The 25,891-nt window shown below is 38.9% G+C and overlaps 3 protein-coding genes and 1 non-coding gene across 6 annotated transcripts; 2 read left to right on the forward strand and 2 right to left on the reverse strand.

The window, feature by feature from the left end:
• TRNAK-UUU (transfer RNA lysine (anticodon UUU)) lies at nucleotides 1-73 on the forward strand. The gene has a single exon. It is a non-coding gene; the product is annotated as a tRNA-Lys (tRNA).
• Nucleotides 74-1,453: 1,380 nt separating this feature from the next.
• On the forward strand, nucleotides 1,454-6,266 carry LOC113722291 (protein INVOLVED IN DE NOVO 2). Of its 2 annotated transcripts, none has more exons than XM_027245694.2 (8): nucleotides 1,454-1,592; nucleotides 2,799-3,714; nucleotides 3,811-3,986; nucleotides 4,301-4,369; nucleotides 4,469-4,756; nucleotides 4,966-5,181; nucleotides 5,412-5,650; nucleotides 5,897-6,266. In XM_027245694.2, the coding sequence occupies exons 2-7, from the start codon at nucleotides 2,811-2,813 to the stop codon at nucleotides 5,646-5,648; spliced, it is 1,890 nt and encodes a 629-aa protein (XP_027101495.1). In that variant the 5' UTR covers nucleotides 1,454-1,592; nucleotides 2,799-2,810; the 3' UTR covers nucleotides 5,649-5,650; nucleotides 5,897-6,266. The 2 variants fall into 2 exon arrangements, with proteins under 2 accessions (XP_027101495.1, XP_027109258.1); XM_027253457.2 differs by having other exon boundaries at nucleotides 1,499-1,635.
• A 1,447-nt stretch (nucleotides 6,267-7,713) lies between these two features.
• Nucleotides 7,714-10,556, reverse strand: LOC113722302 (expansin-A6-like). The gene is made up of 3 exons (XM_027245712.2): nucleotides 10,222-10,556; nucleotides 9,515-9,833; nucleotides 7,714-8,521 (listed from the first exon to the last, which is right to left on the reverse strand). Exons 1-3 carry the CDS (start codon nucleotides 10,373-10,375, stop codon nucleotides 8,212-8,214), a joined length of 783 nt encoding a protein of 260 aa, XP_027101513.1. The 5' UTR covers nucleotides 10,376-10,556; the 3' UTR covers nucleotides 7,714-8,211.
• A 9,781-nt stretch (nucleotides 10,557-20,337) lies between these two features.
• Nucleotides 20,338-25,514, reverse strand: LOC113722293 (uncharacterized). Of its 2 annotated transcripts, none has more exons than XM_072078088.1 (4): nucleotides 25,290-25,514; nucleotides 23,839-24,832; nucleotides 21,798-21,914; nucleotides 20,338-21,340 (listed from the first exon to the last, which is right to left on the reverse strand). In XM_072078088.1, the coding sequence occupies exons 1-4, from the start codon at nucleotides 25,364-25,366 to the stop codon at nucleotides 20,582-20,584; spliced, it is 1,947 nt and encodes a 648-aa protein (XP_071934189.1). In that variant the 5' UTR covers nucleotides 25,367-25,514; the 3' UTR covers nucleotides 20,338-20,581. The 2 variants fall into 2 exon arrangements, with proteins under 2 accessions (XP_071934189.1, XP_027101500.2); XM_027245699.2 differs by having other exon boundaries at nucleotides 23,839-24,820; nucleotides 25,290-25,513.
• Between the last annotated feature and the right edge of the window lie 377 nt (nucleotides 25,515-25,891).

A 25,891-nucleotide genomic window follows, 5' to 3' on the forward strand; every position in this document is an offset into this window, starting at 1 on the left:
GCCGTCTTAGCTCAGCCGGTAGAGCGCATGGCTTTTAACCATGTGGTCGTGGGTTCGATTCCCACAGACGGCGTTACTGTGCTTTTGTTGTGTTCTGCCATTGGGTTTAGGCTTGGTTTCAGGATTTCAGCCCACGGCCCTTTCACCTGCGCGGATGAACCCCCTTCTTGTCACTAAAACGGAGAGGCGGGAAAGCGAAAAGGAACCAATTAAATGTTTTAAAAGTAACTGCCAGCCATCATCGTTAATATATACTCCCTTGATAGTCTATTTTCATCCCTCCCAAATTATAATTTAATTTTTAATTTAAAAATATAGTTAACTTTTTACTTCTCTAAAATATTTTTATTTAATGTATTTTATTATCTATTGTTGTTGCAATTAATGTAAAGGTTTCATCCGTCCCAAATTATAATTTAATTTTTAATTTAAAAATATAATTAACTTTTAATTTCTCTAAAATATCTTTATTTAATATATTTTATTATCTATTGTTGTTGCAACTAATGTAAAGGTGTGATGGTTACTCGAATATCAATATTAATGCAAGGGTATTTTAAAAGAATAGTATGTTAAATTTACTTTTCCAATAAAGTTAAATAATTTTTATTTTTCTTAAATTGTATGAAAAAAATAAGACTATCAGAATAGGATGGAGGGAGCAGTAAATCTCTTTCAATGATACGTGGATAGTATTAATGTATTCATTTATAACATCTTGGTACCGGTTGCATTATAGAATTTTTTTTTTGAAGGAATTGCATTATAGAAATTAGAAACAGAAACACAGTTGGCATTAATTCCAGGAGAAACTGTATTAAATTTATAATATCTTGGTACCTGCAGGACAAATTGGATGTTTCATGGGGTATTGTTTGCTGGTTAATTTCCTACACTTCAATTCTGTTCGCTAAAAAGGCAGAAAGAAACATAACCATGAAAATAATACTAACCTCATTGAAGATGATGGATTAGTACTTAGTAGTGTAATTTTCTTGGTAGAGAAAACCAGAAAGAAAAAAGAAAAACAGAGAGAGAAGGGAGGATGTACGGTTTCTTTTTTTTTTTTTTTTTAATAAAAATTTAAAGCAAGCACAAGAAGGAAACTTGGTGCAGAAATTGCTTTGACGACACCAAAGGCCACGTGGCAATTACTCACAAAGATCCGACATTCACCCCATATTCGACTAATACCCAAGATAGTGAGTGCAGCTCACATCACGTCCTCCAAAATCGGAAATCCAATCTCCACCAATACTCGCATCACAGGGTCACAATGTTAACACTCTCCAGGAATGTCCACGTGTCCGCTAAAAAACAGTCACTCGCTTTATAGCGCGTAAGCCTCTCACCAATGCTCCCAATCCAAAAGTAATTAATTATGGCGAAAAAGAGTATCAGGAGGAGCTGCTGGTGCCGGTGGTACTAGCACTCTCCATAACAGTGGCGCCCCTTCTGCCTCCACCTTCATCAGTCATCACCTCAGAGACCTCTTCGTCTCTTTCTTTAGTTTGATTATTTTATATTTTCCTTTTTTTTTCCGGTGAAATTTCAAAGGATAATCTGCTATTCTGATTTCGCGGTTTCTCCAGGTTGGGACTCGGAATTTGATCATTTTCCAAAAGTGTATACGATGTATGATGTTTTTTTTCTTTCTTTGCCCTGTTTGTTGACATTTTTTCGTATTTTTTTGGGTTTGCTCTGTCTTCTAGCTTTCATTCTTCTCTGTTTGTAATCATCCTTTTTTTTTTGGGTCCGATAATATGACGCTCGTTTATATTTTGGGTTTTTACTGTTTTTTTCCTCATCCATTTTTTTGGAGTTACATCTCGTTAAATGGTTTGATTGCAGAGTTCGTTAAATAGACCTGTGCTATGTAGTCTGTTTGGATTGTAATAATATATGCGCTGATAAAATGCAGCTTGTTCTGTTCTGGGTTGGGTATGAGGATTTGTAAACTGTAGAAAAAGATTCCAGTGAGATTCCAGTGCTTGTTTCCATTGATGGTCTTCGATCGTCGCATGTTTTTCTTGATTCCTTTTTCCAATTTTTCTGGGGTACAAATGGGATTTGCTGTCGCTTCTTTGCTGTTCCCTGATGTTTTAGTCTTTTGGGCTTCAAAGATGGCACGTGATAATGTCCTGTGATATTTTTTTCTGTTCTAAAATGAGACCAGAGGAACACGGACCATACGAGAGTCGAGGGTGGGAAAAGAGCCTTCGGGCCCTCACTCTTATATACACATATTTCTTGGTTCCCATTAAAAGAACTTTTTTTTTTTTTCATTTCCTGGACGGTTAAATCTATTTTATGCTATTCCTTCTCAAGCCCTTTTACCTGTTTTCTTCTATACAATTTAGAGCTCGCACATAATTTTTCACCACCTTCATGATTGGCAATTTTTGAAAATGTGTATTAATTTCTTTCCTGATAATAATTAAGAATGTTTTGGATAAAAGATTGTTTGGAATAATTACTGTAAAACTTATAGCGTCTGATTAAACTACTCTGTAGGTGTGTAGGGCCAAGAAATGGATTCCAACATATTTTCTCGTTTTCAGGGCCTTAGCCTACATGTTTGAAAAGGTGCTTTGTTCTGAGTATCAATTTTCATAGTTTAGAACTAGTATGGAATGCAGATCATTTGGCTAACATTTTTAGAAGAAAGAGTCAAAACAGGGATCCTGAACGTCCTTCCTAGCTATTTAGTTCTCTGCACATCTAGTCGCTCCCCCTTATCTAAAATGCTTTATCTTCTGGTAATAGTTCTTGCTAACATGGTGTTTCATTTAATTCAGGTTGTCTGAAACATGTCCTTATCGGAAGAGGAAACTGATTTAAGTGAATCAGAAGTTGAAGACTACAGCATTCAATGGTACGCGAAACTTAAAGATGGTCGTGAAAAACTTCAAGTTTCAGGTGAAGAGTATAGCTGCCCATTCTGTCCTGGGAAAGTCCACAAGTACAGCTTGAAGGACCTATACCAGCATGCTTCTGGAGTTTCCAAGGGTTCAACAAAAAGAAAAATGAAAGATAGGGGAAAACATCTTGGATTGGTGAGGTACATGGACAGTGATGTTGACATAAAGAAACCATTAGCTGAATCAATCAAGAAGAAGGCTGATGATCCTATTGCAAGTGCTGGTCCAAGTGAAAAATTTGTGTATCCTTGGATGGGAATTGTTGCTAATATTCCCAGTGAGAAGAGAGATGGGCGTTATGTTGGAGATAGTGGCTCAAAGCTTAGGGATGATTTCACTTTAAAAGGGTTTAATCCACTCAAGGTGCAACCACTGTGGAACTGGACGGGATTTTCAGGGTATGCAATAATAGAGTTCAATAAGGACTGGCCAGGATTCTGTAATGCAATGGCTTTTGAAAAGAGTTTTGAAGCTGAACATCATGGGAAAAGGGATTACCATGAAGCATGTGATAGGGGTGCAACGTTGTATGGGTGGATTGCTCGCGCTGATGATTATGACTCATCAACAGTAATTGGAGAACACCTTAGAAAGAAGGCAGATTTGAAGACTATTGCTGATGTTCAAGAAGAAGAGAAGCATAGAACCTCAATGCTTGTTTCCAATCTTGCCAATGAAATTGCAGTTAAGAACAAGCATATTAAGGATATTGAGAGTAAATACAATGAAACCATTCAAAGTATAAGCAATTTGATGACTCAAAAGGATGAGATGCACCGATTGTATAACGAGGGTATGAGCTCACCGACTGTATTCTTGGTTTTATTCTTTATTCTAGCTACAAATTTTGTATTCATTTCCTTCACTTTCTTCCATTGACATTAATCAGAGATGCAGAAGACACAGGAGGCTGCGCGTGTTCAGCTCGAAAAGATATTTTCAGAGCACGAGACGATTGCATTACGGCTAGAAGTACAAAAGCAAAAGCTGATTGAGCGAGAGAAAGAATTGGAGAATCTGGAGGCTTACAATGAAAGACAAAAGCTTGAGCTAGAGAAGCAAATGGTACCAAGTTGAACATTTTGTTATTCTTCTCTGCCAACAAATCATAAATGTAGGGTTTTCAATATATATGGTAGAAAAGGGGTTAAGCCTTAATTAGGTGATTCGAGTCTGGACTTGTTACAGCCCAACTCGGATGGTGGATTGACAGCCTTAAATAAATAAATGTGTTGTATGAAAGGGCTAATACTACTTTCACATGATTCAGAATATGAATAACGATCAAAGGTTGGTGAATCCAAGTAATAAGATTGCATGGTATCAACGTCAAATATCTCAGTTTTAGTGACTTACTCAGCAATTTGTTGTTTTTACAGAATGCAAAAGCTACCTTGGAGCAAAAGAAAGCTGATGAAAATCTTTTGAAGTTGGCTGAAGAGCAGAAGGTACAACCATATATATATATATATATTTGGTGAGGGGGGGGGGGATGGTGAGGGTACTATGACCAATGCGTCTCAATGACGTAAATTACAAACTCGCAGAGAGAAAAAGAAAAACTGCACGTGCAAATTATTGAATTGGAGAAGAAACTTGATGCAAAGCAAGCATTGGAATTGGAGATAGAACGTCTAAGAGGGGCTGTGCAAGTAATGAAACACATTGGAAGTGGTGGAGACGAGGAAGTAGATTACAAGTTGGTAGCAATCCAAGTTGAGCTAAAAGAGAAAGAAGAAGCACTGGAACATCTAGAAGTGCGTAATCAAGCTCTCATTGTCAAGGAGCGTAAAAGCAATGATGAATTACAGGAGGCTCGGAAAGAGTTGGTAAACGTAAGAATCGCATTACATTTCTCAACTGGTTCTCTAGTTGTCTTTACCACAATCTGCTACTCATGTGCGTTTAAGTGTTTGCTTGTGCCATCAGACGCAACTGAAATACAAGGAGTTTGAACTTGTCACCTGGGTAAAATGTGATATTCACCATATGGATTGGTTCTTTATGGGCTACTTAATGAATATATATTCTGATTGTCCTGCAGTGCTTGATGGAGAGAACTTCTCAGACTTCAATTGGTGTAAAGAGAATGGGTGAAATGGATGATGTCCCATTCAAAAATGCAGCTAAAAGAATGTTTCGACGGAAGGAAATAGCCGTGAAAGCTGCTGAGCTGTGTTCACAATGGGAGGACCACCTTCGAGATCCCAACTGGCATCCTTTTAAGATCGTGAAGACGGATGATAGTAAAGGTCATAAGGTAAAGATCTGACTTCAGCAATTAAGATTTCTTATAGTACAATGGTACAGATTGATTTCTTAATTTACGGTAACTCTCGATTATGTTGTTGTGGCCATGTTGGCATGATATGACTTGGCTGATGAGTAGTGCAGATTGCATTGCTTCTTGAGAGATTGACATCCGTCATTCTTTCTTGCCCTTTTGACTGAGATTTTGTGCACACCTAACTTTCAAACGTGGCTTTGCAGGAAGTAATTGATACTGAGGATGAGAAACTGAAAAGGCTAAAGAACGAATTTGGAAATGAAGTTTATGAAGCTGTGACAACAGCTTTGATGGAGCTGAATGAGTACAACCCCAGTGGCAGGTATGCTATACCTGAGTTATGGAACTACAACCAGAAAAGGAGAGCAACACTGAAGGAAGGAGTAGCATACATAATGGAGCAGTGGAAATGCCTCAAATGGAAAACCAAAGATCAGTAAAGGTGAACCTTCTTACTCTCTACCTGTATGTAATCAAGGGGATTCAAGACATCTCTGCTACTGACATTTTTTTTTCTTTATTTTAAGAGCAAATTGTGTTTTGGAAGTATATGCACCGATTAATCCATATTATCATGAAACCGATTTATGGTTACAAATCCATACTCCTGTCAACTTCGTGTTTAATAGCTATCCATTTTGAATTATTTCACGCTTGCTATGCTAATCGTGGTACGTGCATTATTCAGGTCCATGGCCTATCCGTCTTCATTCAATGATGATGTCACGGTGGTGAATCATCCGTTATATTGATCATATGCTGTAGCCGGCTCTTGACTTTAGCCCCCTGTTGGATCAGTGATGTCTTTATGTAGTGTGATGAGACTACATGGAGTCAGTTTTGTTGTTTGGCTGATGAAACTTAGTAGTAATCTTCTTTAGGATAGTTCGACTATGATGTATGATTTTATTCCAGTCGAGGGACAACAAGTTCTGCAGTGAGTGGTTCTGACATGTATTAGGGAAGAAAACAGGCGTAATCGCATTGGTACAACTTCTATAGGATTGTCTGCAACTGGCTTTATATCTGATGAGATTGGTGATCACATTGGATGACTATTGCTTTGGCCTCCAGACGTAACTTTTACAAACCATTATTGCTACTTAATTTTACTTTTAGGATGAAAATTGAAGCCTTGAGGGCTTCAAGGGCTTGTTGAGTAATTGATTCTTCTGAGTATTCATTTGGGGAAGTTTTGGGTTCTGTTTGATGTTGGTTGTGTATCAGTATTTAATTCCACCTTTTGCCGTACAACTATTTTGAGACAAGGAAAGTCTGAGAAGATAGAATTCTGTTTTAACATCTTAGATGAATGGTGGGAGATACACTCTGGTCTATTACATTCTGGAGGCAAACAAGGAAGAAGTATACTCCAAATCTCTCCTGTGGTCTGGTCATTTACTAGAAGTGCGTAAGAAAGAATCATAAAGTTCAATGGGATTTAAGTGAACTGCTGTCAGCTGAGACGAGATTGGCCCATTTGCCAAAATTTTCTGGTGTTTTGCCTTTTCTTTTTTTTTTTGGTTACTATTATTTTTCCCAACTTGTCTTTCCATTAATTTATCAATTTTGTTCTCTTAAAGTTGATCTTAGAAACGCTTTTGCCTTCAATTTCAAAGACATACTACCCTTAAAGTACCTACTTTTTTTTTAAAAAAAAGAAAAAAGAAAAAAAGAACTTTGTGATTGCAGGGCTCGGCTTGATTAATTGGTTCTTTAAACAGATTGGTTCTTTCAAAATTAACCTTGATTAAACTGCTCTCTTTCAAAGTAATCGACAATAATATGTTATTCTGCAGTAGAGAATGTTGTGTGGGAATGTGCCTCCTCGACCACGAGCGAGCACAGCTTTACCTTTTTTTAAGAGTCACGGACTCGTCAGTAAGTGCTGATTTTAGAGTTCGTGGTACTGTAATTTGCGCAACCCGCTCCTCCCTCTAATACATGATTTGAAGGGAAGAAAGATTGGGATTTGCACATCATGAGAAAGCTGTCCAAATACCTGAATGAGGTATCCAATGCCCCCCCCAGTTTCGATTCTTACCTTTTTCAATCTTTTGGAATGGGAATCCAAAGTCTTTTTTTTTTTTGGTCTCACAATGGGTCCGACTCCACGAAGAATCATCATCCACGTAGAGAATCTTAGGGAGCGCCTCATGCCTCGTGTGATCGAAGAATGCTACGAGTGACTACGAGACCCCCACTCCTCGCGAAATGAAACCCATTTAGGTCGTGGCGTGGCGTGGCGTGGCATCAAGCGATCCATTGTTGTCGTCTGTTTGTGCGAATAATGCAATAGAATTCGCTGGAATTATGCACATATGATCGATTAACGGGTGGTTCCGATAAGCGGAGGAAACGCTTTTCAGTTGTGAGAAATTTATTTGATGGCAAACACATTTATAAAATGGTAGCAGCATTATAAGATTTGACGGAAAAATGAATGGATGGATGGATGATGTTGCGGCTCGATCAAATCTCATAGTAGCAAACAACCATAGAAAATTCAACATGAAGGTTACCTCTTTTGCCTCCTCATTACAAGTACGAGAAATACAATCAGCAAAGCAGGATCAACTCACCAAAATAGAAGCCATAGTACATACAATTCCCCACTACAACTACTGGCAAAAGTACTAGCAGTAATTTCAAAAGCTGCGGGCTAACACGTCTTGTGCAGCCGCCTCAGCTCCTCGCTCTCCCTTTCTTCTTCTTCTACTACTATTACTATTACTACAACACTCCCCACACCTTACTTTTACACCTTTCCTCACAATGCCCAAATGACCAACCATCCCCCACTCCTACGAATCCCAAATTGTTATAATAAAGTCAATCAAAATAAAAAAAACCCACCCTGCCAACAGTGTGAAACAGTAGTAAGTATATATTCCTAGATAGGAATAATAATAATAATAATAATGACCCCAACAGAAAACATGGTGCCACCAACAAGGGTAAAAATGTAAATCCAATTTTTCCGGGATCGGATCTGTTCTCGAGTTAGACTCTGAAGTTCTTCCCAACGAATGTCTGTCCAAATTGCCAATGTGCTGGGGCTATGTTCCACGAGGTGGAGCTGCGCCTGTCGCTGGCTGCGACCCTAAACGACAGTGACTGACCGACCAGATTGCCGTTGGTTTGCCAATTCTGGCCCCAGTTGCGGCTCATGCTAATCCAACCAGTCCTGCTTCCCTTCACGCTCACCCTCACGATGTTCCCTGCACCCGCGACGTTGGTGACCAGAACCAGGTTAAAGTAACGGAATCCGTTAATCGTGAACCTGATGCCGCCTTGTTTCCGGCACGGCACCCTGCGAAATAAACCAGAAAATCACGGGTCAGTTTAGTCAATTTTTTTAGCCGCTCGAGACGCATTAAGTAAATGCTGTCGTCCGTGCTGTCTACATTGTGCCAGTCTCCACTACCGTGAGATGCGGAACGGGAATTAAGCATGAGGACGCAGTACGGCTGGGCCTTTTCCCATTGATGAACGAGAGAATTCTCAATGCATCATGGGAGACTGTGTCCCCAGAGGTGACCTCGGTTCTAACGATCTACATCCGCGTGAAAAACGACATGGCTCTTGGCTGTGGAAAAAATATTTACTGTCATTGATATGGTAGGGCATTAACGCGGTTTCCATGTGGTATGTTTAGTCCACGGGTAAACGGGGTCGTTGGCTGGACTCAATCTGCATGATCAGTGACAACAGACCCCCATGTGCAAGTGCAGGTGCAGGTGCAGCTGTCTAAATGCAACTCTGCAATGCCCTTTTCTGGAATTTCACACCCACGTTTCAGCTGAGTAAATACCCTGAGCTAGCATGCAACTTGAAAGGGCTCCAAAAAAGGTTGAAACATGGGACATGGGAATTTTTTGGACCGAAAGTGACTAGAAACCGTCATCATACTTGTGTCCAAATTGTAAAAAAAAAAACATATATTCGAAAAGTGATAGTGCCATGTAACTAACCCTTTTGATAGATAGAGAAGAACGCATCACATCTAATTGGAATTGGAATTGGAATAGTCACTTTTTGTAATCTAGATAGAGAATATCGGAAATTTGTTGTAACTTCTGCAGATTCCAGAATGAAAAATGCAGATGGGCAAGTTTCAGGATGAAAAAGGGATAAAATTACTAGGCGGGGGCGGGAACAGAGAGCAAAGAAAGCACAAAGTTAATTAATTAATTATGGTAACACATGATACGGGTGCGAGATTTCAGCAGTAAAATGTTGACTGACATGACACGGCAGTAAAACACAGATCACTGCGAAAAGGCAGAGAGCAATGAGAAGTTACCGGCGGTAGGTGACGGGGACAATTCCGGCGCGGTACTCGGCGATCTTGAGGAACATGGGCATGGCCAGATCGAAATGAGGGCGAGGAGGGTTGCACCATCCACCATTGTCATTAGGCAAAGCATAATTTGGCGGGCAGAAGTTTGTAGCAGTAACAAAAATGGAGGGGCTGCCCGGGTGGCACCAGCCGGGGTCACTGGCACACTTGATTTCGAAGCACGCGCCACAGCTCAGTCCACTACTGAACAGTGCTGTACTGAGAGCTGCAGTGTTCACTCCATACCCTTGACTGTACAGGTTACCGTACCCACATGCCCCACCTGCATCATTTCATTACACGTGACACCCAACAAATCATCAGTACTAATAACTATTACCATTAGTTAGTAGCAGTATAATTGTCGTTAAAATACAAATGTATTTCGACTCAGTATTTGCATTTCTTGAGTCGAGTCACAAAAAGCTAGCCCCATTTCGTTTTCTTCGGACATACTACGCTGCTTCATACAAGAAATTAATGGCAATTTTTGTTTTTTTGGTTTTGGTTTGGACTGCAATGGGAGTACGCAGGGTACATTTGTGCTAACAACAACTCAATAGTTTCAATGTACCGCATAAACGTTAAAACTCAAGAATTTGGAGCCAAAGAGGGGCAAAAATGGTTGGTTTTAGCTAAAATGGAATGGGTGCAGACTACAGAATGCGTACCCATAGTGCCGGAAGCATCACTGCCTCCGTAGAAGGTGGCATGGGCACTCTGCCAATCTCCACCAGTGTATACACCTGGGATCCTGGCCTCGGCTCCCAGCATAAATGCTAATGCCAAGACTGAAGCAATGCAGACCAAACCCACAACAGCCATTTTCTCTGAAATTGCAGGAGAGATAAAAGGGGGGAGGGAGAGGGAGAGAGTGAGATTGGGATGAGGAGATGGGGGAAGGAAAGAATGGAGGGAAGAGGACTATTTATTGAGGAGAGGAGGGCTTGCGCTTGAGCCTCTGCCTCTGCCTCTAGAGCTAGATGGTCTCAGTGGCAGTTGCTGTAATTTGAGCCTCATTGCTGATCCTCTTTTGTAAAACAAATTTTCTTTCTTTACCTTTTCTCCTTCTTCTTTTTTTTTTTTGTTTACCCAAACGCACAAGCACCATCATATTTCAAGGGACGTGTGATTCACGTTCCAATTACGATTCTGCTTTCTTTATGAGAATGGGTCAAGTGGGACCCGTGTCACGCGCTTGAAGTCGAGTTGCTCTAATGCGCAGAGTGCATGTCCCAGTCTACAATTTCAGATTTTCTGCATGAGCCGGTCGCTTTTATCTACGCTTCACACAAACTCTCAATTCCCGCTGTTATTTGATATTTATTACTTTTCCGGTCTCGCCCATCTGTCATCACGACAAGTCCAATCACGCTGCGAAACAAGGAAATTACACATCGTATTTTGCTTATTAATTAATTGATACTTATAACTCTTCTTTTCCTTCTACCAAGAAAAAGAAAAAGAATTGGACAATTGGGCTGAGGCAAACAAAGGACCCGGAACAATTCCCCCGGCGTAAATTGAAAACTGAACGTAACCTGCATGTTTGTTTTTTTGACTTTTGATTATCATGAATGAAGGGCAGAGAACTTGGAGGTTCAATATTGTGCATTTGTTGACTTGAAATCCTAGTTGTCATTCTCTCGAGTACCCTGTAGTTCTTCACAAATACTACCAATAACAGAACAGAAGAATGCTACCATAATACCTAAAGTTGTAACTAACTACCACTCACCACACATATCTTTGTAGGGTGCGAGGTCAAGAATTCATATTTTATCTTTCATCACGTTGTCACTAATATGATTTTTTTTAAATTCATATAAGTGCATCCATAGTTTTCTTAGGAATAGGAGTAGTTAGTAACTCTTAAATCCATATGAGTGCATTAGAAGTAGTAATAGATTGTGAGGATTGATAAAAAAAAATAATAATCTAAAGTTATTGAGGAGGGCTTGAGCTTGACGATTAGAAGTAGTAATAGATTGTGAGGATTGATAAAAAAAAAATAATCTAAAGTTATTGAGGAGGGCTTGAGCTTGAGGACTATTTATGGGGGGAGGAAAGAATGGAGGGAAGAGGACTATTATGAAAGAATGCTTCCATAATAACCTAATGTTGTAGCCAACTACCACTAGAGTAGTAATAGACGCCACTAAGCCTTTGGTCCGGTGATCACTACCAAAGACTTAAGTTTTGGTGGTGTGGGAGGTCAAGAGTGGGTTCAACTCTTACCTCCCCACCAATTTGTCACTCTACATGGCGGTCTTAATTTGCCTTTTTCGATGGAGTTTGTATTAACATCGAGTCCCCCTCCCCTAACTTCCTAGATTGTACTAGATTAAGTTATAGAAATTCTATCGTTGCGACAAAAAAAAAAATAGTAGTTGATCATCACATGTCTTTGTGAAGTATGCGAGCAATAATTCAAACCTTACCTTTCATCACGTTGTCACTAACTTGATTTCTTTTATATCCATATAGGTGCATCCGTCAGTATTGACACAAGAAAAAAAAAAAATCTAAAGTTGTCAGATTAGAGAGAGTAATTTGATGAATGATGCTTTCACTTTTTTACATGTGTAGAAAGTCTCAAATTTTCTATCTTTTGGTCATTATACATAAATTGCCCCTCGGTGGTACCTTGTTTGTGCCGTTGTCCTCGAGGACAACCTTGGAATACAACTAATGAAAGGAAAAGAACAAATGACGAAGGGGGTGGCTATACGAATAATCCAGACACACGAGAGGAGGAATAGATAAAAGAGGTTGGTGATGAACAACTAGCACTGAGTTGTGGTACTAGAGCACAGGTCAGTCGGAGTTTTGGGATTGCCTTTTTATTCAAACGGAAATTTAGGCGCAAGCAGCGGCTATGATTCTAAGGATTAAGCATGCCCTCACCCACCATTTCGTTTTGTTGGTTACGAGTACGTCGACAAGGATACCATTTTAGCCCCACCAAAGACTACAAACTCAACAGACAAGAGCCACCCCATAACGCACATCTTTGATTTCGATTACTCGAAGAATAATTCTCAAAACGAAAAGGGTTTTGATTTTGTTGGCTGCAGTTTTTGACTTTGAATGAAAGAAAATTCTCAAGGCTCCATGCATTGAGGGTATGGAAATGGAAAATTCCATGATCATCTTGTCAAGCGAGAAGGGAAAACATGGAACATCGTTTGGATTGTCAATTATTTCACTTTATTTACACACATTGATTTGCTTGCATCATCAATACATATTTTCAAACACCTCTGTATCTCACGTACATCATATCAAAATAGTGCTACGATACTTTTTTCATAAAATTATCTCAAATAATTTTCAATCCAAACACGCTACCGGATTGACAGTCAAGAACTAAGGGTCTCACAATCATCCTGTCAACGTCCTTACAAATTAAATTGAATCTTGGAGGCACCGTCCAAAAGAAATCTTAGAATCTCCCAATGGAAAGATAAAAATCAAAAAGTTGGATAAAAAGTTTTAGTTTACTATTGCGATGAGCAAATTCTGGGGACATATGGTGCAACAGATAAAGATTGAAGCAACCAATTGTGCGAATTTTGTTTTGTATTGTTATGATGTAATTCATGAGCGTACATGACAGGGGCCGGGGATTAATTAAATTCGCGGTATACTTTAAAGAAAAATAAACTTGAGCACACGCTATAATTTTATGTCAAGGCTACAAAAGCGAAAGCTCCCAACAAATATTAGCAAGCGACAAGACAACTAGAAATGTGGCATCCAACAACATTAGTACCGGTTTAATTTAATTGTGGAGGGTATGGGGGTTAACTTGAGGGTTGGGACCCATCACAGATCCCGTAATTATCGGGGCCATGCCCAGCCACGGCTTCAAGTTTAAAGCCTTAAAACTGTTCATCTGTAGCCGCCAGCCGGCGCCACAAGAGCTGCGCTGCACGCGTATCTCCAGCCACTCATCAGCTACTTTTCTTTTGCTGCCACGCGTCTTTTCTTTTGTTTCCTTCTCTCTTGTACTACTACTACTACTACTACTCGCAAATGCAGCATCGACCAATGGGATTGTAAAATGGGGTGGGTATGGTAGTTGCCGCTATACTAACCTTTTGCCGGCACGGAGAATTGCAACCTAACTTTGACTCGTACAATTTATTCAGTAACACGTAACCATGCATGCTACTGCTCTGGGAAAAAACTGAAAAGCTGTCCAATTAAATGTCAATAAGTAAATTGACGTTAATTTAGCATTCCCTTTGTCAGCAGTTCGTTTTCATGATCTTCACTCTTATCACACTTTGAAACTCAATTATTTATTAATAGCTCTATCCATCACTAATACCTCCAATCATTTTGTGTGGAGACCTGAGACAGAGCAGAGGTAACTGAATTTTGACCGGCAGCAGGCAGCGTGGAATAATGTACGCAAGCTTGTTAATGTACGTTTTGCTTCAAAGGCTACGGCAAGTACGTAGAAGTTTGGTCCACGTATACAACTGTGGATACTTTTTCTCCTTGGTGTCCTCCTGCATAGGATAGCTATAAATAAATGACCATTTACAAGTATAGAATCCAAACCACTGAGCCAAAGTTCAGGGTCAACCAAAAAGGGATCAAGTCCCTCTTTGGACGGAAGATCAAGGAGTTCGAACCTCCAACTACAGAGAAAGTGTCAGAGCACTTTTTTAATCTAGTCCGATTCTTATATTTATTAGCCTGTTATACACAGTCAAATAGCGGTTGAATTTACTATAGCCCATTGATTATTAGAACGAGTTTTCAATCCTCACTTCTTTTTTTTTTAGTTGGATGGATATCCCCTTTCCCTTTTGCCCTTGTAAAATTCAAAGTTTATAAAATAAAAATTAATTCGCTCATTTATGGCCAGTTGTTAAATTGTTATGTTCATTAATTTCAAATTAACTGTAATTAATGAGTTCCGACGTTAAGCAGTACTGCTATTAACTAACCGGGTAGCTGTTGGTTGAGATGTAATTATGTACAGTAGAAGCAAAAAAAAGCACCACTTTACTAGGTAAAATGAAGAGAGAAGGGGACGTGCCATTGCCCACACATTGAAATTGTCTTGTCCAACTAATAAGGTAGAGATCATGCAAAGCCAAGGTCGATCACTTTTCTTTTTGGCCCAGTAACGAAAAGAAAAGTGGAAGTACTGCAAATGCACGAGAGGGGATGATGCAGCACCAGTGTTTATGTTGTTGTCGCATCATCCTCAGCTATTGAAAAAGGGGGAATCTAATATTGAACATTCACTTTTCTTCATTTTCAAACCCCCCCATGTGCGCTGCACATCGATATTATGTTATCTTAGTCCCACGCACCGCCATAGCTGTGGAGGGTTATTGCTTGAAAAAGAAACCATTTGAAGACTAACTACTGCATCATGCAAACAAAGCCCCCTTATGATTAAGTTTACGGCATGCATGCCTTTTTCCAACCCCCCCAATTCTGAATTTAACGGTAATGCTAATCATTTGATTCTTCCCTCGTTGGTCAGACAGGCACTCAAAACTGATCTTTTGGCGCTTCTTTCTTCACGCCCGCCCTTTACTCCTACTTGTTCAAATACTAGTACTGGTTTGGAGGCATAGGCGGTGGCATGAGGTGATCAGTTTTTTGACATTTTCACCAATATCAGTAACCCATAGCCCCAACAGTCACTCAATGCTAAAACGAATGATTTGAAATTTTCTCAAAATTTTCTAATTATTTAGATTGTTATGAGATATTTAAACTTATAACTCACAAATTATTGTAATGTTTAAAATGTAGTCCGATAATCCGTATAAATTATAAATCTAAATGTTTCTTAAGTAATCTAAGGATGTGTTTGGATTGCGGTTTTCCGCCGAAAAATTGTGTTGTTTTCCGTGATCACATTTCCCTATTACATTTTTCTCTCACATACATCAAATCGCTACAGTAATTTTTCCATGAAAAATGACGGAAAATGCAATCCAAACGGCCTCTAAACATCTGAACGAACGATTTTGATGGATTTCAAATCCTTTATCAAATTTTCACGATCCAGATGAAACCTTGTAGTATTTAGCGTGCAAAAGTGAGCTCCTGAATGTGGAAGGTATTACTCCATCATGCTACCTCCCAAAGCTATAAAGCTAGAAAGGGCATTCAACTTTTAAGCTATTGCCGCAATAAAGTCAACCAGACCAATTAGTTCAACTACAACTAGTTAACTACCTTTCATTCTAGTGATCCCCATAAGCGAAAAGAACAGGATCGAAAAACAAAGACACAGGTTTTGACCAAACGTTGTAGCCTCGTGAGTTGTGAGTGAATGACAACTGCAGTGCTCTACTCTCTTTTCTTTTATTTAAAAAAATAAAATGAAAATAACGAAAACATTTCTTGGTAGTCGATCGGCTTCGAATGCATGCGAACTGCATTTGGCCATAGTTAGAATCGTGAGATGAAAAGCGTTTGTGCTTGACACTGATTTTTAACTGAAACTTTGTAGCTTATCGTTTGGAAGATTTCGGGGGTTGCAATTCTCTCTTGTCAAGGTCTCGACTCAAATTCCAATTCGTCCGTTTCCTCTGGAGTTTCTTCTCTATCTCTCTCTCTCACTTTAGTGTTATTATAATTTTTGATTTTTGGTTTAAGGTGCAGGCTGCAGCTTAACTTGACCTTTATGATTTGGAAGTTTTTGCTTCAGCACCTCCCACTTTTTAAATTATTCAAAAAAAAAGAAAAAAGAAAAAGAAAAGGTGCACGATTCGATTCGGCCATGATTTGCCATCGATGATGATTTTGTTCTGTGTTATTTTCCTTCAAGACTAGAAAAACATATGTAGGACGGGGCTGAAAGATCAATTTAACTTCAAATGGAGGCAAGCATGCATGAGCTGGTGGTGGTCCTCATGTCATGTAGTTAATTGGGGATTGGAATTGAATGGACGGCCTCCGAAGAAGTTTAGAGAAAACAATTCTCGTCTTTCACTCTATAGATTTTATTACTAGCTTTTTATACAGAGTTGACTGCAATATCTAAATACATGAATAGTAGCGAGTATTTCAGAGCAAAGAACTTTCCGTCCATGCTCGGATTGCATAAAATGAAACAGCATTATCTGCAGATTGCTCAATTCAACTGCTGCTGCTGCTGCATCTACGCTATTCCATGCTCATCTCCTTGAATCTTGGCCTTATGTATCTATTATCACATGCTCTGTCGTCTCATTTTCGCTTTCTTGATTGAGAAACTGAGCGAGGGAAGATGGGTAAAGGTCAAATTGGCAAATGGAAGCAAGTGTCGAAGTGGACGAGGGAAGAATGTTCGCACACCCGCTAGCATGTGAAGTCAGAATATTTTCAATTCCTAATTAATTCTTTTGGTTTCTTTTTTTTTTTTTTTTTTTGTTTTAAAAAAAAAAAAAATTCTTTTGGTTTATTATATCATACACATCAATTCCATTCTTATCAATCATCCTTCCCTCCCCATGTGATACTCCAACATCCATCCTCCATATAAAATCTATCAGCGAATCATCTAATTTGTCAAATTCGGGTGTCGCGGCCCCCCTTTGGTTACCCCACTTCTTGACACCTTCTTCCTTCTTTTTTTTTTTTTTTTTTTTTTTCCATATTATGTCGTTGTAGCATCAATTTTTCTGTTTTATGTATTTCAGGATTATTCTTGACACCTTCTTCCTTCTTCTGGAAAATGTGATATTCGTACATTCATTTTAGTATTCAACACTCCAATTCACTCGATAAATAATACAGTACGTCTCTAAGGAGTGCCAGAAACTAACTGAAGAGGTGCAAATGTCAATTCCCCTCGGAAATGGGCTATTTGCGAGTGGATACGAATGTTCGACCTGAAAATCAAAAGACTCGTCGAAGCCGTGAGGCCTCAGGCTCACACGATGACACTACTGTAGTTTGCCTTGGTCGGGAGTGTTTGAATTGACGGATCAGAAGACAGAACGGCGAACACGTTCGGTTACACATGTCTCAGCATGACCCCACGATCGGATTTCACAGCCAAGTTTCCCAATTTCAGATTGGATATAAGAAAGGAAAGCCTACGAGTACGGCCCCCACCTTTAGCAGCTACTTTGACTCGCCACTGTGCTTCGTCTGCTCCACTCGGATGCCTGCCTTCTGGAAAATTTTAATTTGTGATTCGTGATGGTCATTCCTGCTTCCAGAAGTTATTTGGTTTACTATACTATTTTGAGACCTTATAAGTTCGGGCATTCGAGAATGTGAGAAAAAAGAAAAAAGAAAAAAGAAAAAAGAGCACTCGTGAGTTATTAAATTCTGAAGTTACAGAAAATTAATAGACATCCTTTGACAGAAGCCACACGCTACTTGCAGTGCTCCTCCAATCCAAACTCGATGAAATTAATGAGCGTGAGGATAAATGCTTATTATTTGCTTTTGGCTGTGGTGGTGAGCTGGGAATTAGACTATTTGGTGAGCACAGAAGGGGCAATGCGGCTTCTATTCTATCAAATGTACCTTACTTATAGGCTTCATTCATCGTGTTCATGCACTGAGGCAACCATCATTTTATGGAATACCAATGTACCATCTTTCCTTAGAAATTGATTCGTTGTATATCCTCTACCAAAATCTTCCATAGTCTTTTATTTTTCAAAGCTAATGTATAGTTCGATCGATCCTTTCAACTTTCTCGGCGTTTATTCCCTCCACCCTCCAACTCTCAAAACTTATAGTACTATTATTATTATTTTGATAATGCTGATGACTAGAACATAACCTTCTCACTACAACAAGCAAAATTTTAGGTTCTACGTGCGCTTTGACACACGTTTCTTGACATGTTTGAGTGTTTGTATGGATTTTACACCCAAAAAAAAATTCTTGTTTTGGTTGGCCAAGCCTTAGCTAGCTATTTAGTCATTCCGGGACTCAAAAAAAAAAAAAAAAGCCCTTTCAAAACTCTACGCAAGATGGGAATCCTTAAACAGAGCCCCTACTACCACTTAGGGACGAGTATGGTTAGAGATATAAATGAATCTAATCGAATCGAACATTCTAGTGTTCAAACCTATCTGATTATGTTAATGAGTTTAAAATTTTGTTCAAATTTCGCTTGTTTAATTGACAAATCAAGTTTGAATGAGTTTTTTTTTTTTTTTTTTTTTATATATATAGTATTTGACTGTTATCGAATGTAAAACGTTGTTTAAATTTGGTTTGACTAATTGATGAATCAAACTTGAACAAGCCTTGAGGTCGATCTGAATATCGAATAATCTGATTCATTTTTCAGTCGGATGCGGTACTTTTGACATCACCACAAGAATTAGCAATAATAGGGACCATTTGCATATGTTGCAAATGGTCCTAAATGGGACATTGCCTCTGAAATGGTCTTCAACTTTAAGCAAAGCATTTAAGTTTTTTTTTTTTTTTTTAAAAAAAAGGGAACCATTTAAGTTTCCAGAGCAAGCAAAGCTGACACCAACCCTTCTTCACTCGGACACTCCAGTACTCCTTTTCTTTTTCAAGTCATGGAGACAAAACAAACACACTCATCGATACTTCTTCATTACAATAATGTGAACACACAGTCACACAGTGGCGCGGCCATGATTACCCCAAAAGAGAAGTTGAGTACCAACAGCAACAACTACCATTTTAACTAACCCCCATTCAAAAAGGCTAAATTCTTGTCCTCTAAATTGAAATGTGCAGGACCAACGTTTAATTTAGGTCAACATGGGAAACGTGGCGGCAACTGTGATCATGTCTAGTAATGAAATTAACGTTGGTGGTCCATGCACCCCATCTCTCAGCAGCTTATATTTTCGGCTGATCAAGTAGGAATCGGATGTTTAACCAACCGGAAATAAACAACTACTACTCTTCCTCGCTTAATTCTGGCACCTCATCGGAACTTTATCATCATAATATATAGGTGGTGCAATCCGTGTTTCTTGTTTGGGTTCCTGTACGAAGACACGTATGTTTGGCTACTCTGTAAGAACAGCATAAATTATTATTTACGATACGGACTCATAAATAGGACAGATATCTTGTAATCTCCGAGGTGGAGATTCAAAAGACAAGTTATATGGCTACATTTACTATTTCTCAAGGTCCACTTGTAATCTAGATTTTGGTATGAAACACAAGTTGGCCATGACTCTTTTTATAGAGAGTCTGAATCTAAATAAGATTTGGATTTGAAAATTTAGACCCAGACTCAAGAAAAATATGATAGATCCAGGATACAGTTTGGATGATACCTGGTCCATTGACATGTTTAGTTACATGTTAGAGAGTGAATTTTAAGGAAGGGAAGGGTGAAAAAGCCTCCATTTGTCTAAAGGGCCTCCATTTAACTTGTTTACACAGAACCCATTTGCTTGTGGAAGGTGAAGAGCCCATGATCTTCTAAGACCCAGGCAACATGGTAATAAAACCAATTGTCGTGCCTCTTAATTGTCTCTTAGATCTTGAGTCTAGTAGTAATACTTACTTTCTACTCACATACTACTATTCGTCCACGTGTTTCGGTGTAATTTTCAAAGTTGCTCCGCGGGATCAAATATTACCTCAACGTTCATTTCTAGCAAAGAACTTCCGGAACCGAATGGTAACTATTTCTGTAACACCCAAGCCAAGGCACCGCCATAATACTCGAAGTTTTAACCGCTCAAAAGCATAGATAACATGTTACTCATTTCTGCAAGGCCACCACCACCAGCAATGCTCACAGCATAGGCAACCAGTTGGTGCTGCAAAGCTTAAAAATGGTGGAGAGATACAGCAGATAAATTTGAACTTTTGCAGAAATTTATTTGGCATATTAAAAAAACTTGCATACTAAAATTACAGAAATTTATTTGGCATATTAAAAACTTGCATACTAAAATTACCAAGTACAGCAGCTAAGTTGGGTCTCCGGAAATCAGTTTCTCCCACAAGAATGATACTATAAAACATCGCGCCTTCCAACTAACTGATTCCGACTTGAAACAGCATTGCATCCGGAGAGAGCTCCACTGCTGTCACTTTCTAGTATCTATACCGGGCTCGAGTAAAGGATCGTGTCGAGCGGTATTCCGTTAATGGGTCTTCTCTAGATCGGTACCTGTATCGTCGGCCAACAGGAAGGTAACAATCACGTTCTGGCGACAAATTTTGAATGTAAACAGGATCACGGTACAATTGACGTTCTCTGTACAAGATGTAAGGATCATCCATGGCAATGTCATCACGATGCCTTGCTTCCAGCTTTAATGGCCTCGGGTTAAGATGCTCCACTACCCCATCCCACCCATGATTCTCACGATGATCCAAAAGAGTGTCCTCCCTGTAAACATCCGGAGACTGCAGTGGTGATTGTCTGGAACGCTCCCGCCTGTAAGAATCACGAGAATCCAAGAGTGGTTGCCCATAAGGCTCCCACCTGTAAGCATCCCGGGACTCCAGCAGTCGTCGTCTGTAGGAATCACGATGCTCTGACAACAGGTTCTGCCTGTAAGCATCTCTTTCAGTACTCCTGTCATAGGCATATAATGGAGCAGCAGCTGGCGGACGTAAAGGAGCAAATCGGTGCACTGGGTCCAGCGGAGATGCAATTACTTCCCTTTGATGAATACGAGGGTATTGACGCTTCTCATCCAAGGCAGAGCGCCTCTCTTCATCTATGTCTAGAACTCTAAGCCTATCCTGACCTATCGATGCATAAGTCTTCTCCTTGAAACCCCTATCCAAACCTTGGGACCTGGGGCGTTTGCTCACAGCAACAAAAAGCTTGCACAATTTCCTCACCTATCATGGCATGTATGATGCGATGGAGCTCGTCACATAATAGATTGCCAGTTCAAGGCGCAGGAGAACAAATCCAGTTGTACAAATGCCAGAAAAATCTCAAACTATTCAAAGTCAATTAAGAGCAACAAAATTGCAATTTATGTGAATCAGAAAAGATTTTATTCCTCTTTCTGTTTTCTACTAAGCCTTTGCTGATTCACGTAGCTGATTTGCAGACTAAGCATTTAAAGATGACCATTACTGGTTACTCAATGAAAATTTGAGTTTTTCCCTTGCCTTTCTCCATTACCCCCATCTTTCTCCCTCTTCCCTATCTTCTCCAGTTTTGTTTCTCATTTTATTAAGCATCATAATACCGGTATAACACTACAAGACATGGTAAATACCTTGACAGATTATACGGGTTCATGCTTCACATATAATGGCTGAAAGTTGAAACAAAACCTCAACTTACCTGCTCAGATTTCAACTGGCAGTCAAATTTGGTCCTTGTGAAATAATTTTCTTTAATCACCTTCTTAAACTTGTCCTCTGCCAATGGTATGCAATCCTCCATAACAATAAAGCGAACCTGGTACACTATCAGTTATGAATACAAGGTTGATCTGGGATTATGGCTTCTGGCTCTAAATTTTGGGTTTTCAGCATTATCAAGCAAATTTACCAACAGTAAAATTACATGTAAAACTGTCCAAATGTTCAGCAAATACACCCTGAAAATTGTTTAGAATGACAACTACTCTTTCCACTATCCATTTCAGCATTCAAACATTACAAACTTCGCTAAATCATCCTACCAGTGATATCTGCATTATCCAAAAACTGGCATCTTAGAATTCATAGCAGCTATTCTAACAACCAACAATCTGAAACACAACTAACAGAGCCAACTCTAGGATTAAAAGTGCTAAAGGCTCTTCATTTTAGCAATTCATAGCACGTAAAGACTAAAGAGGGGCGTCAGAAGGGCAACAGTTTTCAGAAGTATTCAGTTAAATGCAAAACATCAAAGTCTGGATTTCAAATGTTCATTCTCCAAGGCAAAAGCCAGGCAACTTGATGTCGGGACCAAAAAGAGAACTGCGACCAAGAATTGGTTTAGATTCAGTGCTATTCAGGAACGTTGAAAATAACAACATCGATCAAGACAAAAGGGTCAAGTGGATAAAGAGATTTGGGATTTATGACAAGAAATGTTGGTACAAAAGCATGTGCAGGAGCATCTCTAAAAGTTTTTTGATATAAAAGCCAAATCAGAGAGAATAACAACACAATTACCAGCTTGAGATAGGTCACTCATCAGCCGAATTTCACAGCATCAGCCAATCAATCATTTACAAAGGAAACAAATGAAACACTTTACAAAAAAATTGACATCAAACAGTATTCTTGCCATATAAAACACTCTATCATTGTTAAATTGATATAAAAGAGCTATGATTTCCATTCATCGGTTTACATCTACATTCGCACAAAACAACTCTCCTGGCATTCATCCCCCCACTAAAGGTGCAAATAGTCAAGCACGAATACTGCTATCCTCAAGCTAGACATCTCAATGAACCTATCCAAAAACTCACCAATTTTAGCACACACAGGTTCAAACTCGACTCTAGTCCTACTCCTTGATTAGCACATACAGGTTTGAATTTGAACTCTTTGTTTTAAACCCGAAACCAATGCAAAATCAGTGCATATGCCAATCAGTTGGCCAAAAGAAAGGTAAGAGCAAAAATATGAGCCCCATCTACATTTTTTAAAGTTGAGTACACAATTGGTGGAAAACAGAAGCATCAGTTAATCAACTAAATAAAGAATTCAAATTGGTTAAAGAAGAACTGAACACAATATGTTAAAATGAAATGATATGGCTTATAAATCTTAACACCCCGTAAAATATCAACCATGTGCAGAAACTTCTAGACAAGCTAAACTTCCAATGTGTTTGAAAGGCTTAGTCAAGCTAGTGATGGACAGTGCCTGATGGTATCTCAGAGACTTCTGGATCTTGTGGGAGAAAAAGTGAAAAAGCAATTTAGATGGAAATACGGGGAGAATGGTTGAACAAAGAACAGCTGTACGCTGGAAAGGCAGTAAGTTTAAGTGCAAGGGTCAACAATCACGAATTATTCAGGGACAGTGCCTATACTTGCCATATGTTTGACAAGGCTCATTCAAGCTAGTGATTAACAGTGCCACATGCTTTAACAGGGACTTATGGATCTTTTCCGAACAAAAGTAAAAAAGCGACAGGGATTTTTAAGTGCGATGTCAACATTGTGGTCAGTGATAAAGGGAGGAAACAAGAAAAATTATGGATTTTTCGGCAAATATACACCTTCTCCTGCTAAAGAGCATTAAATTCATCCAAGTCATCCAATTGTCACTGACCAACAAACTCATCACAGTATATACACGTAAACAGCATGGAAAAAAGAGCAAAGTCAAGATTATTCAGCTATGCCTCACATCAGAGTTCAAAAGTATAACCAAACCTGAGATGGAAACTGGGACTTGAATGCCTTTGGTTCAATGTTATAGCCCCCAGGTCCTGCAGCTTTATAGATCCCATACATCAATTTTAGATCAACATCATACAAAAAAAGCCTCATCCCTTTATATACTTTTTCTACTATATCTCGTTTATTAGCAGGTAGACCAAGAACCTTATATCGATAACAGTCCCTTTTTGTCTTAGAGCTGCACATGAATATCATTCCCATGCTCGCAGCCTTCTTCAAAGTCTTTTTCTTGCCTGATGGTTTGAGCTTATCCTTGGATTTAGAGGCCACTTTCTCGGCATTCCCTTCTTTAACCTTCCTTCTATTCCTTTTCCTCGATTTCTTACCCTTCTTATTTGCACTTCCTTCACCTTTCTCTTCAATCTCTGCTCTTGCATTCTTTCCGTCTTCTCTCACAAATGGAACATTGTGTTCACCTCCTTCTAACTTAGCTTCACATTTAGAAGCCAATTTACCCAATTCCTCATTTACCACCTTGTTCCTTCCATTCTTGTTCCCGGCCTTCTTCATCTTTGGGGCCAAGCTACAGCACTCTTTTTCTTCATTCTCACTTTCTTCACCAGTTGTACTCTTGTTGTTATCTTTAACTTCACATATGTCATTTTCTTTATTTTCTATCTCACTTCCTTCCTCCATCAAAGCATCATCATCATTATCATCATAATCATAATCAACATCGTCATCCTCCTCATCCTCATCATCATAAAGCCCTTCACCCTTTCCCTCTTCTTCATTCACATTCTCTTCATCTTTGCTCTCATTTTCTAGTTCATCCAACGTATTCTCCACCTTATGCTCACTTTGAGGAACAATCTCAGTTGGCATTACATCCATCCCCACTGGATGATTGGACAATTCAGTTCCCACTAAAGGGGTTTCAGCAGCAACATTATCTTCAGCACTCAAATTCGAGGTCGAAACATCGACCTCACTTTCTTGGTGCACCATCTTCAACCTGTATGTATGACTCAAAACAAAATATATTTATCACTAAGCCTGCAGTCTATCAAAACTAGAATATCCTCAAAAACCCAAAACAATCATCAAAATAGCATGCATCTAGAATTCAACCTGAAATCCAACTAATTTAGTTGCTCTTTCTTTTTGGCCGAAGGGATGCTCGGATTTAATTTTCCATAAAATTCAATATAGTTACCATAATTTTTCTAAATATCAAGCTTTTCTGCATTATCTGGTAAAATCAACAGCGAGTTACATTTAGCTGCTAATCTGATCAGCCTAATCTCCACACCAGACATTGAAATAAAAAATTACTAAACAACCACTAGTCACCAGCACTAGAAACAGCCGAATCTCTCTCCTTTGTTAGATTCTTTGAAGCTTTTGCTAATTTAAAATCAGAAAGTTCTTCTGCGAAACGAAAATTGGATAACTTGGAGCCAGAAGGAAGATGATGAACTAACCTGGTGGAATTATTATTATCTTCTGACGGAAGAATGCTTGATCTCCAACCTCTGAAACAGTATGCTGATCTGGGCATGTAAGTATCGGATTAGAGCATTAGATTTGTCCCTTACGTGTATTTTACTTTTTCCTTTTATACCCAATGAGATGAGAGAAGGGAAAAGGAAATAAAGCAGATAAAAGGAAAACGGATTGGTCCACGGCTCAGTCGGTCGGAAGAATAGCACATCAGGCCCACAGGTGCACCGCTTTTATTTATTTACAGTTGGGATTTTATTATTCTCGTTATTAATTTAGGCCTTGTTTTATTCCTTTTTCAGGTACAATAAATTTTTCCTTTTTTTTTTTTTTGTAGGGGACACAGCTATTATATATATATATATATATATATATATATATATATAGAACAAAAGATCTAAAACAATAATATCTCTTGTTTTTAATGTAAAAGGTGAGTGGGAATTCTCCAATTTAAAAACCCTTGATGAGAAGAATAAATAAATTAATAGGGGAAAAAATGGTTTGCTGTAGATTTTGCAAAAGTTGACTATGGAAAAATTGGTTTGAACTAAAGCTATATGGGCAAGTTCTAGATTTTCCA

The sequence above is a fragment of the Coffea arabica genome, chromosome 1c (genome assembly GCF_036785885.1).
Source record: "Coffea arabica cultivar ET-39 chromosome 1c, Coffea Arabica ET-39 HiFi, whole genome shotgun sequence".
NCBI classification, from domain to species: domain Eukaryota; kingdom Viridiplantae; phylum Streptophyta; class Magnoliopsida; order Gentianales; family Rubiaceae; genus Coffea; species Coffea arabica.

What these genes read in the sequence shown, in the direction of transcription:
- LOC113722291 (XM_027245694.2), top strand. Translation starts at nt 2,811, where the DNA reads ATGTCCTTATCGGAAGAGGAAACTGATTTAAGTGAATCAGAAGTTGAA. An exon ending in TTGAGCTAGAGAAGCAAATG is followed by an intron (nt 3,987 to 4,300) that starts GTACCAAGTTGA and finishes TTGTTTTTACAG; the next exon opens with AATGCAAAAGCTACCTTGGA. An exon ending in AGTTGGCTGAAGAGCAGAAG is followed by an intron (nt 4,370 to 4,468) that starts GTACAACCATAT and finishes ACAAACTCGCAG; the next exon opens with AGAGAAAAAGAAAAACTGCA.
- LOC113722302 (XM_027245712.2), bottom strand. Translation starts at nt 10,375, where the DNA reads ATGGCTGTTGTGGGTTTGGTCTGCATTGCTTCAGTCTTGGCATTAGCA. An exon ending in TGATGCTTCCGGCACTATGG is followed by an intron (nt 9,834 to 10,221) that starts GTACGCATTCTG and finishes GAAATGATGCAG; the next exon opens with GTGGGGCATGTGGGTACGGT. An exon ending in GTCCCCGTCACCTACCGCCG is followed by an intron (nt 8,522 to 9,514) that starts GTAACTTCTCAT and finishes TTTATTTCGCAG; the next exon opens with GGTGCCGTGCCGGAAACAAG.
- LOC113722293 (XM_072078088.1), bottom strand. Translation starts at nt 25,366, where the DNA reads ATGCCCAGATCAGCATACTGTTTCAGAGGTTGGAGATCAAGCATTCTT. An exon ending in GATAATAATAATTCCACCAG is followed by an intron (nt 24,833 to 25,289) that starts GTTAGTTCATCA and finishes TTTTGTTTTGAG; the next exon opens with TCATACATACAGGTTGAAGA. An exon ending in AGTCCCAGTTTCCATCTCAG is followed by an intron (nt 21,915 to 23,838) that starts GTTTGGTTATAC and finishes ATAGTGTACCAG; the next exon opens with GTTCGCTTTATTGTTATGGA.